The 21,308-nt window shown below is 45.9% G+C and overlaps 1 protein-coding gene across 1 annotated transcript; it reads right to left on the reverse strand.

Annotated features, from left to right (window-relative positions):
• Window positions 1–11,575: 11,575 nt before the first annotated feature.
• LOC132403194 (dynein light chain Tctex-type 1-like) lies at window positions 11,576–21,291 on the reverse strand. The gene is made up of 5 exons (XM_059986561.1): window positions 21,199–21,291; window positions 19,481–19,522; window positions 19,268–19,391; window positions 17,687–17,764; window positions 11,576–11,898 (listed from the first exon to the last, which is right to left on the reverse strand). Exons 1-5 carry the CDS (start codon window positions 21,223–21,225, stop codon window positions 11,828–11,830), a joined length of 342 nt encoding a protein of 113 aa, XP_059842544.1. The 5' UTR covers window positions 21,226–21,291; the 3' UTR covers window positions 11,576–11,827.
• Between the last annotated feature and the right edge of the window lie 17 nt (window positions 21,292–21,308).

The raw sequence follows: 21,308 nt of genomic DNA on the forward strand, positions 1-21,308 counted from the left end.
ATGTACTTTGGTAAGTTCAACCAGGACAGGAGTTTCACAGTGAATGACGAGGCCTTGAAGAGAATTGTGGAAAAGGGAGATTTCCCAGTACAAGTAGGTTGTTACCTGAAAGAGGCATCAGAGATAGACAAGGTGAAGAGGACGGTGTTGGGTACACTGGCCTTTATCAGACAGGGCACTGAGAACTAAATCTGGGACTTAATGTTTCACTGGTACAAGTAGTTGGTGAGAACATGTATGGAATATTCTGTTCAGTTTTAAGTGCCCAACTATAGGAAGAATGAGATCAAGCTGGAAATGGTGAGGAAAAGTTTCACAAGGATGTTACCAGTATTAATATCTTGAGATATAAGGAGAGGTTGAGACTGTTTGCCCTGCAGTGAATGAGACTGAGGCATGATCTTATAGAGGTTTATGAAATCAGGTGGGTCATAGATAAGCTGGATGGTCACTAGAGGGTGAGATGGAAGAACCTGAGGGACAATTTTGTTCCACCCAGAGTGGGTCAGTATATGAATGACCTGCCAGTGGAGGTAGTAGAGGCAGGTACATTAACAGCATTTGAAAGTGCTTGGACAGTTACATGGATAAGGGAGGTTTGGAGGGATGTGAGCCAAATGCAGGTAAATGGGACTAGTTTAGTTGGCCTGGACCAGTTCGGACAAATTGCCTGTTACTGTACTGTGTAACTCTGTGATTCTAGATTCTTGGTGATGATTGAAACAATTTTTCATATGTTGCTGTGAGGAGGTGACAGGACAATGGATTGGTGGGAATAAATTCCTGAGGGCATTTGAGGTTACTCTGGCTGAGAGCCTGAAGGACACTGGTGATGCTGGAATCTGACACTTTCCCAGTAACTTTCCTGATATCAGTGGCTGTCAATGGCTTTGGAGATTTTGCAACTGACCATAGCCTATTGGTCTGTGAAATGGGGTCCACTTTGACAAGTGTATAGAGCCATTTGTAACTGGTCCCAAAATCTTGATCTGTGAGATGACAGACTTGCATCACTGGGACAAGAGCACTATTAGCTGCACCACTCTGGAGCCCATTCATTGTCCCACAGATTATTATGGAATGCGAAATCTTTGCATCCTCACTGGCTACAGCAGTAGAAATGATGAGCGGAGGGTGCCAAATGTTATTTCTTTGAGCAAGAAAGGTAATCGTGGTAACTGTGGAAATTATGGACTAGTGAGTCTTCCAACTGTTGTGGGCAAATGATTATAGTGTCACAGTGTGTGCTTGCAGTACCAGCCCCTACAACAGGCTCTCTCTGTCACACCACTGCATTGACAACGACTCGACCTCAGGAGCGGAGAGTGACAGATTCCCCATGAAGAGATGGGAACATGGGAATACTAACAGAGCAGTGGGGGAATGACTGAGCGACCCTGTAAGACAATTCATTCTCTCTAACACAATGGCTACACTTCGGCACTAAATGAGAGTCCCCTTTAAATAATCATAAAATGTGGGAAACCCATGCCAGTCACAATTAACTGAGATTAATCAGAAAGTAAAGGGCTTAATGTTTCTTGTTAAAACAGCAATTAATATGTATCTGAGAAACCTGAAAGTCCTGGAGTTTTGGGTGTCAAAGAAGAGTCTGGTGTGCAGCTGCCTTAGCTCTTAGAAGGTCTTGCACAGATTAGATGCTCTCATCAAACCAGTCCTGATGCTTGCACTTGACTTTCCCCAAGGCGTCCTGGGCAGTGCTGTAGACCGTTTCTTTGAAGGCATTCCAGTGCTCAGTAATATCACCTGGTGGATTCTCAACTAGTCTGCTTAGAGCAGTTTCCATAGCGGATTTCAAGGTGGTTAAATTTGGTGGTGTCCAGCTTTTTGGGTGGTTTGGCAGCATTCAGTCTGTGTGGAGGTTTGATCGATAGACATAGATCCGACCACACTATTTGGTGATGACATAGTCAATGAGATGCCAGCTTTTAGATCGTGGATGCATCCATGTGCATTTGAGCTTGTCTGGCAATCTGAACAGTGTGTTAATAATGCACAGTCTAAATTCTGTGCACATCCAGAGGAGCAGTAGACCGTTACCGTTACTGTTGCCAACCCCTTGGCATCCAATCACACCAGGCCACACAGTGGATTCCTTGTCAACCCGAGCATTAAAGTCTCTCAGCAACAGCAGCTTATCAGAAGTTGCCACGCTACTGATGGTGGTTTTCAGCTCACTGTAGAATGCCTCGACTTCACTGGGATTATTCAGAGTTGGGGCATAAAAAGTTGACTACGGTGAGGTGGTGTTTTCCTTGCGGGGTGTACGCAAGGTCTGGATTCGGTCATTTACAGCAACAGGCAGGGTTGGTAGCTTTGCTGCGAGGCAGTTCGATAGCCAAGCACACACCAGATTCTCTTCATTCTTCGGGCCTGCCAGACCAGAAGAATGTGTACCCTTCTTTCTCTTCACAAAGCACGCCCTCTCCAGCGAGTTGGGACTCCTGGAGAGCTACAATGTTCACGCTGTAGTCCTTAAGCACACGAGCAACAAGTGAAGTGTGTCTCTCAGGGCAATCAGAGTTAGCATTGTCCAACAGAGATCATGTGTTCCATGAGGCAATGATCAGATTCTGCTTGTGATTCTTACTGGCCAGGTTGGTGTGAGTGGCTTTGTTTGAACCACCTTTTCTAGGCCCTTCCCTAATTGTAGGGTGAGCAGTGCCTCCCTAACAGGGCTGCTCAGTCGCAGAGGGTGCTGCCTCATTGGATCTCCGCTCTGTAATCCATGTGTGACCACTCTCCCCTGCCCCCTGCATGCAGACTTGTGACTACGGTTCCCAGCTGGTCAAGTCTACCGCTTCGCCACTTGTCCGTCACTACAGGACTGGGTGTGTTGAGGATACCCCACTCCTCATAAAGGAGCAGTGTGTGTGTGAATAGATTTTAGGTGAGTAGGGGGTTGCACAGGTCCAGACCCACCCTCTCGACATCCCCTCCCGGATCCAGCGGCATGGAGGGGTCCAAGACGGCTGAGGGAAGCTCTAAACACAAAGTACACTGCAGATGCTGTGGTCAAAGCAAGACGTACAAAAAAGCTGGATGAACTTAGCAGGTCGGGCAGCATCCATTGAAAGAAGCAGTCAATGGATGCTGCCCGACCTGCTGAGTTCATCCAGCTTTTTTGTACATCTTGAGGGAAGTTCTGTTGCAGTGAATGGCCAGAGCAAGCTTTGATGCAAGGGATACCCTTTCCGCGCTTCATGGCACGTGTTTGCTGGATGGCTGTTGGCCCTACGTGAGGGTTCATCCGCTCTGTGACAGGTCCTGTTTTTCGTCCTGCAGGGTGTGTAGCCACCCTCCTCACCGGGCAAGCCTGGTGGGGGAGCCGGTTTAGATGCTGACCACCCGACCATGCGACAGGTAGTACTGGGTTACATGGGACCAGTAGCACTCAGATGAGTGACCTGATTAACCTTTTTAAGGAAATGATAAAACAAATTGATAAAGGTAGAGCAGTTCATGGATTTTAGTAATATGTTCAAAAAGGTTGCCCATGATATGTGCATTCAGCAGATCAGGAGGCATGAGGTCCAGGGAAACCTGGCTACAAGTTTCAGAATTTGCTTGACAACAGAAGACACAGGCTGGTGTAAATCTCATTTTGGCTAGCAGCTTAATATAGCCCCCAACACAGTAGGGGTCACACTCTGTCCCCTGGGTGCTACATAATTCTCTGAGGCCTCCGTACCCCATAATCCAACTCTTCAGGTTCCAACACTACTGGGGATACTTCTGGTCTACCTGGCGAGGCTTCCCCCAATCTATCACTCGTCCCCATCTGCAGCTTAGAGCCCTCTGTGATCAAAACCCACTGCAGAGTTCCACTGTAACCCAGGCTGCTCACAGATAGCCTCCCCCCAGTTCATCTGTCTCAATGGGAGAAGGGCCGGGAGTCTGTTCCTCAATCACTGGGGAATTAGCGAAAGGCAGCATATACTACACATCCAGGTCCTCATCCTCTTAATCAGTATTCCTCTCAGGGGTGGGGGACGGCCTAACCTCGCCTGTTGGGAGCCCAGTAGTCGCCCCACATTTCTGAAGAGCCCTCCTACTAGCTGTAGGCTAGTAAGGCTCCAAGTTGGGCTCTGGGTCTACCTGCACCTCATGTCCTGGGCAGCAGGTGGTTCCTGTGGAGAATTTTGACAGGCCCATCCCCATCCTCCGGTTTCACCTGGAAAACTGGTAGGTTTGGCATCTGACTCTCATCCACATGGAGCGTAGCTGCCCAGTGGTCAGCCAACTTGCGCTTTCCAGGTAGCCCCAATTCCCTTATGAGGACTCTGTCTACCGGCAGGAGTTGGAAGAACCTCACCTTTTGATCATACCTTCTCTTATTCCCTTGATTCTGCTGGGCAGTCGTGACCCCAGCTAATTCATAAGCCTTTTTCAACTCTCTTTTCATCTCAGACACATACTTCAGATAAGTCTTCAGTGGTAAGTCACCCTCGTCAATCCCAAAACAAAGGTCAATGGGCAACCTTGCCTCGCGCCCAAACATCAGATAATATGGTGAGTATCCGGTAGCTTCATTTTGTGTACAGTTGTAACTGTGAACCAGATGTCCAATATGTTGACTCCACTTGCTCTTCTTGCTTATCTCCAGGGTCCTGAGCATGTCTAGCAAGGTCCAGTTAAACCTCTTTAGCTGGGGATCACCCGGTGGGTGATAGGGCATGGTCCTCAATTTCTCGACTCCAAGCATGCCAGTAACTCACGGATGAGTCTGCTCTCGAAATCCTGTCCCTGATCACTATGTATTTGCCTGGGAAGGCCATAATAAGTGAAATACTTCAGCCATTGCTCAGTCTCTGAGCAATCCATAGGTCTTATTCCACCCCCAAATGTCAAGAATCATCATGAAGTGATTTCATCACCGTCCTCTGATACTTTTCGAGCAGAACCAGCTGGCAATGCCAGGGTTGGTCAGGGGGTGATGTGACCTGGTATAAGATCTGATTCTTCAACTCCAACTGAGGCCATTCTCATAGCAACGGAGGCACCAATGCATTTCGTCCTCTACACCTGAGCCATGTCTCCCTTTTCGACCGCTGCCCAAATAGGGACAATGCCCGGATCATCTCGCTGAGCAGCAGCCACTTCCCCAGAACTCAATCCGGCAGCTGATTTGTCTTCAGAGCAGTCAGGTTACAATAAACTCAGGGGATGGCATCATCAGAAGCCCTTTCCCTCTGCCTTCACGGTGACGGCAAACTGAGACAGGGACTTCACCCCCGGGGCAGGAACACACTCCCACTCCTCATCCTTGACTAGTCCCTCATGTACCAGTTGGGACAAAGCATCAGCATTAATGTTCCAGCTTCCTGGCCGATACTTCAGGCTGAAATCATAGGCAGACAACGCCGCCAACCACCGATGGCCTGTGGCATCCAGTTTCGCCGAGATCAGGACATAAGTAAGGGATTTGTCGGTCGTCACCTCAAACTTGGCACCTTAGAGGTAGTCACTCAGTTTATTCATCACCGTCCATTTCAACACCAGAAATTCCAACATGAGCGTGGGATAGTTTTTCTCAGAGGGCGACAGACTCCGGCTGACAAACGCAACGAGCCTCAATCCAGAGCCCTGATCCTGATACAGTACACCCCCCTAAACCCTCTCGGCTGGCATCAGTGTGCAGTACATACGGCAATCAAGTGTCTGCAAAAGCCAGCACCGGCGCCTGGGTCAGCAGCTCCTTCAGCAACTGAAAATCCTCTTCACATTTTGCATCCCACCTCAATCCAAAGGGCTCCAACGGGCTACGATACACCCCACCCTCATGTCTTTTCCCCCTCCTTTTCTTCCCCAAGGGAGGGTAACTGAACAGAAGCTGATTCACAGGGTTACTCACTTCCGCGTAGTCTTTCACAAACTTCCAACAGTAGCCACAGAACCCGAGGAATGAGCGCAGAGCACTCACAGTCTGGGATCTTGGCCAAGTGGTAACCGTCTCGATCTTAGCTGGGTCTGTAGCTTACCCCATCCCATGAGACTCTGTGCCCAACAGAGCTAACAGACGTTTGGCAGAACTGGCACTTGTCCAAGGAAAGTTTTAACCCTTCAGCTTTCAGGCGGCCCAGCACCTTCAGTAGCCTCGCTTCATGGTTTTCCAGGGTGGATCCAAATACTATGAGGTCATCCAGATATACCAATACCTCCCACTTACCTCCCACTGTCTTCTCCATGACTGCTGGAAGGTTGCAGGGGTTCCCAACATGTCCATGTCCTGGGGCATCCTTTCGAACTGGAAGAATCCCAGAGCACATATAAATGCCATTTTCTCTTTGTCCGCCTCACTCATGGGGATCTGGTAATATCCACTTCTCAAGTCCAGCACACTGAACCACTTCGCACCACTCAGGCAGGCCAGCATGTCTTCAATCCTTGGGACAGTATGGGTCAGGGATGGTGTGCCAGTTCAGACTCCTATAGTCCACACACATCCATACCTTCTCATTTTATCTTTTGGCCACTACTATTGGGGACAGAGAGGTGCTTTGGGACTCAGTAATAATCCCAGCTTCCTTCAACTTACACAAATGCTGCCGAACATCTTCCACCTCTGCAGGGGCCAGGTGCCGTGACCTTTCTCTGAACGGGGTATCCTCAGTCACCTGGATAGAGTGACGAGTGCTCTTGGAACAACCCACATCAAACTCGTCAGTGGAAAAGACATCTTCCAGCTTCTCTCCCAGCCTCCTCTTTCAACCTGCAGGAACCTGAGAGTCTCCGAAGTTGAATGACTCAGCGGTCAACTTTCTCCCCTTTTCCAATAGTTTCTCCCTGGTGTGTCTCACAAGGGCATGAGACATTACTGTCACTGGGAAATGCGCCAGGGGCATCCCCCGCTTGAAGGTGACCTCCCTCTTCATAGTGTTCCTGACAATTCACTGCCACACTGCGTTCCTGTACAACCAAGTACTTCTGCAAATTGGGCCACACCAGTACCCAAGCAAGAAATCCCGACTACCCCTTGTGGTAGAAACATAGAAAACATATAGCACAATACAGGCTCTTCAGCCCACAAAGCTTTGCCGAACATGTCCCTATCTTAGAACTACCTAGGCTTTACCCATAGCCCTCAATTTTTCTAAGCTCCATGAACCCATCCAGGAGTCTCTTAAAAGACCCTATTGTTTCTGCCTCCACCACCACCGCTGGCAGCCAATTCCACACACTCACCACTCTCTGCTTAAAAAACTTATCCCTGACATCTCTTCTGTACCTACTTCCAAGCATCTTAAAACTATGCCTTCTCGTGCTAGCCACTTCAGCCCTGGGGAAAGCCTCTGACTATCCACACGATCAATTCCTCTCATTATCTTGTACACCTCTATCTGGTCACCTCTCATCCTCCATTGGTCCAAAGAGAAAAGGCTGAGTTCACTCAATCTGTTCTCATAAGGCATGCTCCCCAATCCAAGCAACATCATTGTAAGTCCCCTCTGCACCTTTTCTATGGTTTCCATGCCCTTCCAAAAGTGAGGAGACCAGAACTGAGCACAATACTTCAAGTGGGGTCTGACCAGGTTCCTTTATAGCTGTAACATTACCTCTCGGCTCTTAAACTCAATCCCACAGTTAATGAAAGGTCAATACACCGTATGCCTTCTTAACCACACAGTCAACCTGTGTAGCAGCTTTGAGTGTCCTATGAACTTGGACCCCAAGATCCCTTTGATCCTCCACAATGCCAAGAGTCTTACCATTAATGCTATATTCTGCTATCATATTTGACCTACCAAAATGAACCACCTCACTCTTATCTTTTGTTTTCAGGGGTTCCTCAGTACATTGCTGGGAACGTGCTCCCCCAGAGACATAAACCCGTTCCCTCACTGGGTCTCTCTCGGTTTTCCCAATGACTCTCCCTGCTGAGGTACCCAGGGGCTCACTCTCCATCTGGCGTGACACCTGCTGCCAGCAGCCCTCCACATTGTTCATCCCCTTATAACCATGTAACAATTACAGCACGGAAACAGGCCATCTTGGCCCTTCTAGTCCGTGCCGAACACTTACTCTCACCTAGTCCCACTGACCTTCACTCAGCCCATAACCCTCCATTCCTTTCCTGTCCATATACCTATCCAATTTTACTTTAAATGACAATACCGAACCTGCCTCTACCACTTCTACTGGAAGCTCGTTCCACACAGCTACCACTCTCTGAGTAAAGAAATTCCCCCTTGAGTTACCCTTAAACTTTTGCCCCCTAACTCTCAACTCATGTCCTCTTGTTTGAATCTCCCCTACTCTCAGTGGAAAAGCCTATGCACGTCAATTCTATGTATCCCCCTCATAATTTTAAATACCTCTATCAAGACCCCCCTCAACCTTCTGTGTTCCAAAAAATAAAGACCTAACTTGTTCAACCTTTCCCTGTAACTTAGGTGCTGAAACCCAGGTAACATTCTAGTAAATCTTCTCTGTACTCTTTCTATTTGGTTGACATCTTTCCTATAATTCGGTGACCAGAACTGGACACAATACTCCAAATTTGGCCTTACCAATGCCTTGTACAATTTTAACATTACATCCCAACTCCTATACTCAATGCCCTGATTTATAAAGGCCAACATACCAAAAGCTTTCTTCACCACCCTATCCACATGAGATTGCACCTTCAGGGAACTATGCACCCTTATGGGATCCGCTCCCCCCCCCCAACAGCTCCATCATTTGGGGTGGGTCACACCAGCTGAGAACAGCCGACATATCTCCATTCTCAACTCTGCCACAATCTCCTCTACCGCTCCCTGGGGAAGACTATCTGTGGTCACTTCACCGCAGGGGACTACTACCGAGGACTGTACCCTGAAGACGGAGTACTCCCATGCCTCCGCCGTATTCTCCTCTTCCCGTACCTCTCTGATCAGCTCAACGAAAGACCCCTCCGTCTTACGAGACTGTCAGAGACCCCACACAATCAGGTCATGGGATTGGGTGCCCCTGGCTATCTGATCCACCTCAGACGCCTGAATGATCCCTCTGCGCTGCAAGAAATATAGCTGCCTCTCTAGCTGAAAGATAAAAACAGAAAGCTTCTCCCCCTTCTCCTGACGCGTGTTCTGAAACCCCACCATGAGTCCATTGGGCTTCCAGTCAGACCAAAAGCATTGTCCGGTGCTTGCAGATAATTTGCAGCTGTTGCTATGGGAGATTTCAACCTGACAGCTCTCACGTCAGTGGCTCGTCCATTCAAACTTTCAACCAATCTCTGTCGCTTTTCATCATCAGAGCACTGCCACTCGCCTAACAATTGAGAGGTCCGCTCCACCCAAGCCTCATACTCCTCCTCCCTTTTAGCGGTGGGCGTTATTCCAGAGAATAGGCAGAGCCTGCCATAGCTGGGACTTTGAATCTGACTTTCCATTTATTCACCAGAGAAGTAAGGGCGGATACTAACTCAGAATTCTCACTCTTCAGAATTCCCGTTTCAAATCAGTATCCCGAAATATCAAACAATACACAATATGTGATTAAATGATTAAGCTTTATAATTCTTACTTTGACTATATGCTTAGTAAAGAAACAAAAAAAGGGCCCAATCTTATTAAACAGTCTGTTGCGTAAAGTTGAAGCTCACCGATAAGTTGATCGTCCACCATCGGCCTCCTCCGATTGTCGCTGACCTTCGGACCCTTGCTCCAAGTCCAGCCCGTCTGGTGGTCTACCAACTCTCTTCATTCGTGTCTTCTCTCTTCATCTCTCCCTGGCCATGAAAATCTCTCTTCCAAGAACAACAGCATTCCAAACCCTGTTATCTCTAGCCATAACCCAAACATTGCTGCTACAGAGAAACCATTACAGTATCAGTGAAAGCTTACAGCATGTTACACAGCAGTGAAACCCTACAGCATGTTACACTGGTAATAGACGGAGTGTATACTGCCAGGACCTGTCAACATAAGACATCTTCTTAACCACTCTATGAATTTGCACTGCCATGCTGAAGGATCCTATGGACCCGGACACTAAGATCCCTCAGTTCCTTCACACTGCTAACAATCCTGCCATTAACTGTGTATTCTGCCTTAAAATTCAACCTTCCAAAGTGAATCACTTCACCCAGAAGTCATCACAAAAAGAATAGTAGTTACAGAGAGCCCAGGGTTATTGTGCTGCCCTGGCCCACCATTATTAGCACCTATGAAAAGAATTTTTGTCTTCTCTACCGAAAATGATCTGGATTGGTTTACGGAGAAGGTCTAAGAACTATTACAGCAGAAATACAAGGTGTCCTTAGACCAGAGCTCAACCACACTGCCATGGAATGAAATAGTACTAAAGTCTAAGATTAAGCAGAACAACCCTGACCTAAAGAACAGACAGTGGTTGGTAGGAACAAGGCATTTGTTACTGGCCATAGTTAAAAGCTGTCCAAACCTTCTGCAGACCAAACTCACAAGGAACTAAGAATGGAAAACACCTACTGGAAGGAACTGTGACACGAAGTTTCCTTGACTCCATCCACTACAAACTATGTCATCCAACCTTTCCACCACTCTCGCCAGATGGAGTGTGGCACCTCACAGCCCACTCCATCAGGTGCCGTTTACTGCTCTCGTGGAAGAGTCTGAAAGCAAATTCTAAGAATAGAAACAGAGGTCTTTTTCTCTGTCACTAATTCCTCATCACTATCCATTGTTCGTACAGATGCACCACAAGGTTGAGTGAATAGCCACTGCTCTACACACTTTATCCCTATGATCCTGTGTCTAAGTACAGTGACAATGTTGTATTCATGTTTGATAATGACACCAGCGTTGATGGTCAAATCAAAAGTGATGTTGAGTCAACAGACAGGAGGGAGATTGAAAATCTGGATGAATGGTACCAAAACAACACCTCTCAGTCAATGTCAGCAAAACCGAAGAACTGATTATTGACGACAGGAGGAAGAAACCAGGGGCCCATGAGTCAGTGCTCATTTGGGGATCGGTGGTGGAGAAGTTCAATAACATTAAATTTCTTGGTGTTGTCATTATCAGAGGACCTGTCCTGAGACCAACACTCAAGTGACATCACAAAGTGACATCTCAACAGTATCTCTTCTTTTTTGGAAATTTGCAAAACCTCAGCATGTCACCTAAAACTTTGACAAGTTTTATAGATATACAGTGTAAAGTATCCTAACTGGTTGCGTTACAGCCTGGGTATGTGAACAGCAAAGTCCAGCAAAAGTCTACATTAAGTAATGGACATAACTTATTGCATCACAGACAAAGCCTTCCTACTGTGAAACACACTGACATGGAGTGCTGCCATTCAGCACTATCATCAAAGACTTTCACCATCCAGGGCATGCTCTCATCTCACTGCTGCCTTTGGGGTGGGGGAGGTACAGGACCCTTAAGTTCCACATCACCAGTTTAATAACAGCCTATTTACTCCTCAGCCACCAGGTTCCTGAACCAGTGTGGATAACTTCACTCAACAGAACAGTGATTCCATTAGCTGTGGAATTACTTTACACAAAAACAGAAAATAACTTAGGAACCCAGCACTCAAGGGAAGGATTGCTGAACACCTTAAATGATGGAAACAAGGATTAAATTAAACACTCCATATTTATTTTAAAGTAGCAACTTTACATGAAACTGGTGTTAACTGTTCCTTAATGAGCAACATAAAATTAAAACGCTGGCAGATAAAAATGTAACTTTGCAACAAAGCAATACTGAAGGTAAGATGTAGTGAAGAGGGTGTCCAATAGTAAATGTTACACCCTTTCATTAGTATTACACTCATTTCTGCTTCACAGGCAGGGTCTTCATTGTGGTGCCTGGCAGTCATCGAGATTTCAGATGCCCAGCCCGAACACAGTGACAATACAATACATAGTATTATTCTCCCATCTCACAGTGCAGCTCGCTGAAAACAGTTCAAAGGTGCATGGTTAGGAATCGTTTCAACATTGCCACATGCTTGGGCAAACTACTTGACAGAGTGCATATTATTTTTATTTATATATTGTTTAAGTACTTCACATCGCAGTTTCATGAATCAACATTTGGACATTCTGATAACAATTAATCCCACAGTTCATCCACATGTTCTACTTCTGAAAGCAAGCAGTGTCAGATTTACTTCACCAGCCCACCAGCATGTGACAAGTTCTGTTGGACGTATGAGGGTTGTTTTGTCTGGAATGTCAGAAGCTGGAAAGAAGTTTATAAAGTTATCGGAGGCATAGATAGGGCAGACAGAGACTCCCCACACACCACCCCCAGGTGGAAATGTCAAAAGCTAGAGGGCATAGGTTTAAAGTGATTTTCAAGTGACATTTTACTTACAGAGAATGCTTTGTGCCAGGGGAGGTGGTGGAAGCAGATACAATTAAAATGTTTAAAAGGCAGTTAGACAGACATTAACAAATAGGGAAGGGAAGGGTATAGACCAGGGGCAGCTAGAAAGGTTTACTGCAGATCGGCATCATGATCTGTGCAGATATGTTGGGGCAAAGGGACTGTTCCTGCACTGACGTTCTGAATTACTTTGCTTTTGGTTGGATAGTTATTTGTTTGAACACATTTGTTTCTGACTGTATGAACTTATTCTATTTGTCACTATTCTATAGCATTAGATGATACAGATGGCTTGCTGAATATCAAAACAAATTGCATCCAGTATTTATTTTTGATTGCTACTATTAGCTCTTCAAAGAATCCAATGAGAGTATTAAAGCAAGGCTTCCATTTTAAATTTCTAGTTGACTATTCATCAGTGTTTTAGATTCTCATCATTTTTTACAATTGGTACATTTCATTTTTTTAACTTAGTGATGCAGCACAGTGTGATGCAATCTTAAGTTTTATTCATTATGGACTGTGCCTTTAAGGGGAGGGAGGGAGGGAGGGAGGGAGGGGGAGAGAGAGAGAGAGAGAGAGAGAGAGAGAGAGAGAGAGAGAGAGAGAGAGAGAGAGAGAGAGAGAGAGACAGAGGGAGAAAGGGAGAGAGAGAGAGAGAGAGAGAGAGAGAGAGAGAGAGAGAGAGAGAGAGAGAGAGAGAAGGTACAGCACAAGCAGCTTGCTGCAGAGAGAGAGGAGGAGCTACATGATGGACAACTGGTTTCTCGCGGCTTGTTTTGAAATATATAAGGACACAGAGACACACACAGTCAGAGTCAAGATAGATTCGGTCAGTGGAAGACACCAGTGAGTCAGTCGCTGGTTTAAACTTTCAGTAGCCCAAAGGGGCGAGTTGAGATCATGCCAGAGTATTGATAAATGACTCTCACAAGTTGCTGCAACTAGAAGTTTGCAGAGAGGAGAGGAGAGGAAAGTTTGAAACAGAAGAAACCAGTGACAAAGAGATCACTGTTTGGACTCTGTCTCCAAGTAGCCCGTAAAGATGAGTTTGTTTCCATTCGGATACGAAAGTGTGATTGTCAAGTAGTTAATCCACAAGAGTGGGTTCTCTGGTGAGGGGAAAACCTTTGTAAATACCACATGCGTGTTACCCTTTGTCTGGGTGTGGTAGTTCACTGAAGAAAAGCACCCCTGTGGCAAATCACTGTTGGTGTTAATTTGTACGTCGTGGAACTGGATAAGTGACTATCATGTTATGTGTGATTGGGGTAACCTTGTGGAATCTACCAGTGTGTCGACCCTTGTCTGGGTGGTGGTTCCCTTGAAGATGGTCCCCTTTGTGATAAGCTACTGTTGGTGTTACTTTGTGTGAGGATTCGGAGGACAACGGGAAGACGCTTGTTTGTTTGGATTACAAATACCTCTCTCTCACCTCAATTTTGTGGATTGAACTGAACTTTCTTACCACCCCATCATAAGACTGTATCAATTACCACCTAAGCTTGAAGAAGCTTTGGGAGTTTATATATTTATACCTATATATGCATAACACCATTAACTCTTGATTTACCTGGTTTAAGTTACTATATGACGCAGTTACTAATAAAATAGTGTTCTGTCAACCACAAAACCAGACTCCAGGTGTCAAAACACAAAAATACAACTGCAGATGCTGTGGATCGAAGAATACGTACACAACGCTGGAAGAGCTCAGCAGGTCAGGCAGCATCAAGGTGTACTCTGCATCCAGATGTGTTCTATTGCTGCTGATGCTTTTACAGGGTTGCGAGTACATAACAACAGTAACAGGCACATCTGGCTCAATGACCCACGCCACCCAATTACACGTATATGACCAATTAACTGACTAATCTATACGTCAAATATGATGGCAGAATATAGTATTAATGGTAAGACTCTTGGCAGTGTGGAGGATCAGAGGGATCTTGGGGTCCAAGTACACAGGATGGCCAAAGCTGTTGCGCAGGTTGACTCTGTGGTTAAGAAGGTTTATGGTGTATTGGCCTTCATCAATCATGGAATTGAGTTTAGGAGTCGCGAGTTAATGTTGCAACTATACATATAGGACCGTGGTCAGACACCACTTGGAGTACTGTGCTCAGTTCTGGTCACTTCACTACAGGAAGGATGTGGAAACCATAAAAAGGGTGCAGGGGAGATTTACAAGGATGTTGCCTGGATTGGGGAGCATGCCTTATGAGAATAGGTTGAGTGAACTCGGCCTTTTTTCCTTGGAGCAACAGAGGATGAGAGGTGACCTGATAGAGGTGTATAAGATGATGAGAGGCATTGATCGTGTGGATAGTCAAAGGCTTTTTCCCAAGGCTGAAACAGCTACCACAAGAGAGCACAGGTTTAAGGTGCTTGGGAGTATGTACAGAGATGTCAGGGGTAAACTTTTTATGCAGAGAGTGGGGAGTGCATGGAATGGGCTGCCGGCAATGGTGATGGAGGCGGATACATAGAACATAGAATAGTACATTACAGTACAAGCCCTTCGGCCCACAATGTTGTGCTGACCCTTAAACCCTGCCTCCCATCTAACCCTCCCACCTTAAATTTCTCCATATACCTGTCTAATAGTCTCTTAAGTTTCACTAGTGTATCTGCCTCCACCACAGACTTGGGCAGTGCATTCCACGCACCAACCACTCTCTGAGTAAAAAACCTTACTCTAAAATCCCCCTTGAACTTTCCACCCCTTACCTTAAAGCCATATCCTGTATTGAGCAGTGGTGCCCTGGCGAAGAGGTGCTGACTGTCCACTGTATTTATTCCTCTTAATATCTTGTATACCCCTATCATGTCTCCTCTCATCCTCCTCCTCTCCAAAGAGTAAAGCCCTAGCTCCCTTAATCTCTGATCATAATCCATAATCTCTAAACCAGGCAGCATCCTGGTAAATCTCCTCTGTACCCTTTCCAATGCTTCCACATCCTTCCTATAGTGAGGCGACCAGAACTGGGCACAGTACTCCAAGTGTGGCCTAACCGCAGTTTTATAGAGCTGCATTATTACTTCACAACTCTTAAATTCTAACCCTCGACTTATGAAAGCTAACACCCCATAAGCTTTCTTAACTACCCTATCTACCTGTGAGGCAACTTTCAGGGATCTGAGGACACATACCCCCAGATCCCTCTGCTCCTCCACACTACCAAGTATCCTGCCATTTACTTTGTACTCTGCCTTGGAGTTTGTCCTTCCAAAGTGTACCACCTCACACTTCTCCAGGTTGAACTCCATCTGCCACTTCTCAGCACACTTCTGCAACCTTCTCTCTGCAATCTTCGACAATCCTCTACACTATCCACACCACCACCAACCTTTGTGTCGTCTGCAAACTTGCCAATGCACCCTTCTACCCCCACATCCAGGTCGTTAATAAAAATCAGAAAAAGTAGAGGTCCCAGAAGTCACAACCACTAGACACCACTATTCACAACCCTCCAATCTGAATGTACTCCCTCCACCACGACCCTCTGCCTTCTGCAGGCAAGCCAATTCTGAATCCACCTGGCCAAACTTCCCTGGATCCCAATCCTTCTGACTTTCTGAATAAGCCTACCATGTGGAACCTTGTCAAATGCTTTACTAAAATCCATGGAGATCACATCCACTGCACTAGCCTCATCTATATGCCTGTTTATCTCCTCAAAGTACTCCATCAGGCTTGTTAGACACAATCTGCCCTTCACAAAGCCATGCTGACTGTCCTTGATCAGACCATGATTCTCTAAATGCCAACAGATCCTACTTCTAAGAATCTTTTCCAACAGCTTTTCCACCACACATGGAAGGCTCACTGGTCTATAATTACCCGACTATCCCTACTACCTTTTTGGAACAAGGGGACAACTTTCGCCTCCATCCAATCCTCCGGTATAATTCCCATGGACAACAAGGACATAAAGATCCTAGCCAGAGGATCAGCAATCTCTTCCCTCGCTTCGTGGAGCAGCCTGGGGAATATTCCGTCAGGCCCCGGGGACTTATCCATCCTAATGTATTTTAACAACTCCAATACCTCCTCTCCCTTAATATCAACATGCTCCAGAACATCAACCTCACTCATATTGTCCTCACTGTCATCAAGTTCCCTCATTGGTGAATACCAAAGAGAAGTATTCATTGAGGACCTCGCTCACTTCCACAGCCTCAAGGCACATCTTCCCACCTTTATCTCTCATTGGTCCTACCTTCACTCCTGTCATCCTTTTGTTCTTCACATCGTTGAAGAATGCTTTGGGGTTTTCCTTTACCCTACTCGCCAAGGCCTTCTCATGCCCCCTTCTTGTTCTCCTCAGCCCCTTCTTAAGCTCTTTTCTTGCTACCCTATATTTCTCAATAGACCCATCTGATCCTTGCTTCCTAAACCTCATGTATGCTGTCTTCTTCCACCTGACTAGATTTTCCACCTCACTTGTCACCCATGGTTCCTTCACCCTAACATTATTTACCGGGACAAACCTACATCCTGAAAGAGATCCCTAAATATCGACCACACGTCCATAGTACATTTCCCTGCAAAAACATCATCCCAATTCACACCTGCAAGTTCCAGTCTTACAGCCTCGTAATTTACCCTTCCCCAATTAAAAATTTTCCTGTGCTCTCTGATTCTATCCTTTTCCATGATAATGCTAAAGGCCAGGGAGCAATGGTCACTGTCCCCCAGATGCTCATCCACTGAGAGACCTGTGACCTGACCTGGTTTGTTACCTAATACTAGATCTAGTATGGCATTTCCCTTAGTCGACCTGTCAACATACTGTAACAAGATACGAAAGGGTCTTAAAGGAGACTTTTGGATAGGTACATGGAGCTTACAAAAACAGAGGACTATGGGTAACTTCAGTAATTTCTAAGGACATGGTCAACACAACTTTGTGGGCTGAAAGTCCTGTATTGTGCTGTAGGTTTTCTATGTTTTCTACGTCTTTGGAACATGGAAGGAAATGGGAGCACCTGGAGGAAACTCCCACAAGGAGAACATTCAAACTCCTTACAGGCAGTTGGGGATTTGAACCTGCGTGGCTGGCATTGTAACAGTGTTACACTAATCACCACGCTACCATGCCTCCACTTTTGTATTTGCAGACGACAAAGACTTGACTGCATCACTTACAGAACTTCATACCCAGTTCCCTGGGCTGAATTTACTTTGCTTTTTAGAAAAGAACAAAGTATGAGGAGGTTCACAATCCTGTCCTTCATACACAGCTTAATGCTGAGATGATTCAAAGTTACACACAAAGAATCCTTTCCCGACAAGTCAGAGTCATTCAGGCAGCTGAACTGAAATACAATTGTTACAACAACAAACTTACCGTCAGTATTAGCGTCCCAGTAGCAAGAATGAGCTGCGCTCAGACCAGCTCCATTCTTCTGCATTATCACAGTGGTCACTGCAGTCAAATACAGTTCACTGGTCAGTATCCCAATGGTCAGGTACTTTTACACAAGTTTGACAGGGTAATACAGTGGTTAGCACAATGCTTCACGGTAACAGTTATTTTTGGCATTTTAGCAATTTAGTAAAGACAAGGTCTTGGGGAGTGTTGTAGAACACAGTAATTCCCCAGAAATTGATGAAGACATAGGATGAGACAGGACAAAGTCAGCGGGAAAATCTTGCCTGTCAAACCTGTTGGAATTCTTTGAGGAGATTACAAGTGGGATAAAGGGATGCAGTGTATGTTGTATATTTGGACTTTCAGAGGGTCTTTGACAAGGTGGCACACATGAGGCTGCTTACCAAATTTAGAAATTATGGTGTTACAGGACTGTTACTAACAGAGTTGGAGCATTGGCTCATTGATAGGAGGTAGTTAGTGGGAATAAAAGGACCATTTTCTGGTTGGCTGCCAGTGACTAGTGCTGTCCACAAGGGCCAGTACTGGGACTGCTTCGTTTTTCTTTTTTTAGTGACTTAGATGCTGGAATAGATGGCTTTGTTGCCAATTTTGCAGATGATACGAAGATTGGTGGAGGGGCAGGTGGTGTTGAGGAAACAGGTAGGCTTAAACAGATCAGGAGAATGGGCAAGAAAGTGGCAAATGAAGTACAATGTTAGAAAGTGCACTTTGGTAGTAGAAATAAATGTGCAGGCTATTTTATAAATGGTGAGAAAATCCAAAAATCTGAGATGCAAAGGGACTTGGGAATCCTTGTGTAGAAGGCTCAGACAGAGTTGGATGGTGAACTTGTGGAATTTGTACTACATGCAACTGTGGAGGCCAGGTTGTTGGGTGTACTTAACACAGAGATTGGTTCTTGATTGGACACTGCATCAAAGGTTACGAGGAGAAAGTCGGAAAGTGGGGTTGAGGAGGACAGAAAAGGATCAACCATAACTGAATGGTGGAGCAGACTAAATGGGCCAAATGGCCTAATTCTGCTCCTATGTCTTATGGTCTTATACAACAGCATGCTTCTCCTCATTGGACAGGCACTGAGAGCAAGAACTGGGACATCCTGTTACAACAGTATAGAAACATAGAAAATAGGTGCAGGAGTAGCCCATTCGGCCCTTCGAGCCTGCACCATCATTCAGTATGATCATGGCTGATCATCCAACTCAGAACCCAGTACCTGCCTTCTCTCCATACCCCCTGATCCCTTTAGCCACAGTGTTGCTGGACTGGAAAGCTTGAATAATATGGAGAGGCTATGATCATTTTCCTTGGATTGAAGGAGAAAGGACAAGTTTTTCCTGTGAAGGTGGTGAGTCAATGAAATGAGCTGTCAGAAGAATTTGTAGAGGTGGATACAATTTAGGTAAGAGGTGGATGGGAAGGTTTAAGGGGTTATCAGCCAAATGCAGTCTGCACAGGATGACATTCTACGGGGCTACAGTGTGTCACATAATTCATGTTTTCTCTTGCTCGACAATCTTTTGCAACACTTACAAATGTACTTGAAGGGTTTGCCCAGTCTGGTGAGTTGACGTAGACTGAGTTCCATCACACTGTTTGTCCAGTGGTTTACTCTGCTTGCCTGATACCCATTTTCACCAATTACAGTCTCTATTGACTAGAAGAAGTAGTGTATAGTGTTTAGTAATTTCAACAGTTGATTACCTCGTCAATTTCAATGCACCCGAATCTCCTTTAATGCCTTACCTCTGTAATGATACCTGTTACTTCATCAACAATAAATGCAGTCTGAAAAAGGAAAAGCATTTATGGGTATCTTTGAAAACTTTTCCATGTGGATTTGCACTCACATGCATCCATCCACACTTTAAAATTTGTGAGGATGCCTGGAAGCAGACTGCAAAACTTTAAATCATTAAAACATTATGTGGAAACTCAAAATGGTCCACAACCTGTACTTATGAAGAATGCAGACAAACCAAGCAGATCAGGCAGTGTCTAAGGAAATGAATATGGAAAGTGGACGTTTCAAGCCAAGACCCTTTTTCAGGACTGGAAAAGAAGGAGAAATGTCAGAATAACGGGGGGAGGGGGGCGTCTGGGGAAAGCGGGAAAAGAGGAATAACTGGAAGATGAGAGGTGACCTTAAGTTGGTCTGACAGGTAAAAGTCAGGGAAGGAAGAAATCTGATAGGAGAGAAGAATGAATGGTAGGAGAAAGGGAAGAAGGGGGAGGTGATAGGTAGGTGAAAAGAGGTACAAAGGAGGGAATTTTTTTTACCGTAAGGATAAATTGATGTTCATGGATTCAGGTTGAAGTCCATAGACTGACATGAATGGGAAAGGGAATTGAAATACAATGTTGGAAAGTGTATGAAATAAATTTTGGAAAGTGTATGGTCATGCAGTTTGGATGAAGAAATAAACCAGCAGACTATTAGTTAGATGGGGAGAGAATTCAAAATGCAGAGATGCAAAGGGACTTGGGAGACCTTGTGCAGGATACCCTAAAGTTTAACCTCCATGTTGAGTTGGTGGTGAAGAAGGTGAATTCAATGTTGGCATTCATTTCCAGAGGTATAGAATATAAGCACAAGGATGTGATGTTGAGGCTCTATAAGGCACTCATGAGACAACACTTGGAGTATTGTGTGCACTTCTGGGCTCCTTATTTTAGAAAGGATATACTGATATTGGAGAGGGTTCAGCGAAGTTTCACGAGAATGATTTCAGGAATGAAAATATTACCGTATGAGGAATGGCTGGCAGCTCTTGGGCTGTATTCCCTGGAGTTCAAAAGATAGGGGGGAATCTTACAGAACCATTCTGGCTGTTAAAAGGCCTGAACAGATTAGATATGGCAAAGTTATTTCCCATGGTTGGGGAGTCTACGACCAGAAGGCACAACTTCAGGATTGAAGGATGTCCATTTAGAACAGAGAACTACTTTTGTCAGAGGGTGGTAAATCTGTGGAAATTGTTACCAAGTCTTTCTGTGTATTTAAGGCAAAGATATATAGGTTTTTGATTAATCAGGGCATTAAAGGGTATGGGGTGAAGGCAGGGAAGTGGGGATGCCTGGAAGAATTGGATCAGCCCATGATTGAATGGCTGAGCAGAACTCGATGGGCCGAATGGCCTACTTCTGCTCCTCTAGCTTATTGTCTTATGTAATTAAAATAATTGGCCATTAGGAAGTCCCGCTTTCGGCGGATGGAGCGGAGGGGCTCGACGAAGCAGACCCCCCAATTGTGAGGAGCCGCAGACACAACAGCTGACCCCAGCACATTGGCGGGTGAGGTGATGCCTCACCTGGGAGGACTGTTTGCCTCTGAGTGGGCACTTCAGCCTCCAGATTGCAAACCGCTCCGGGGTGGAGTGATTTCCCTCAGGTTCCACCCATGCCGGCACAGTTCAGTCTGTCAGCAACCCCCTCCCCTCCCCTCATCCCGCACCACTCCCCACCTCCTCCCCACTTTCATAGGGGTCCATTTTCCCAACCGCCGCCGCCGCCGCCGCCGCCGCCTCCGCTCGAGCGCGCCTCCTCCCCGCGGGCGGGCGGGCCGGCGGGCCGA

Source organism: Hypanus sabinus, chromosome 12 (genome assembly GCF_030144855.1).
Source record: "Hypanus sabinus isolate sHypSab1 chromosome 12, sHypSab1.hap1, whole genome shotgun sequence".
NCBI lineage: Eukaryota > Metazoa > Chordata > Chondrichthyes > Myliobatiformes > Dasyatidae > Hypanus > Hypanus sabinus.

What these genes read in the sequence shown, in the direction of transcription:
- LOC132403194 (XM_059986561.1), bottom strand. Translation starts at nt 21,225, where the DNA reads ATGGACCCCTATGAAAGTGGGGAGGAG. An exon ending in CCTATGAAAGTGGGGAGGAG is followed by an intron (nt 19,523 to 21,198) that starts GTGGGGAGTGGT and finishes TTCCTTTTTCAG; the next exon opens with ACTGCATTTATTGTTGATGA. An exon ending in CTGGGACGCTAATACTGACG is followed by an intron (nt 11,899 to 17,686) that starts GTAAGTTTGTTG and finishes AACTGTTTTCAG; the next exon opens with CGAGCTGCACTGTGAGATGG.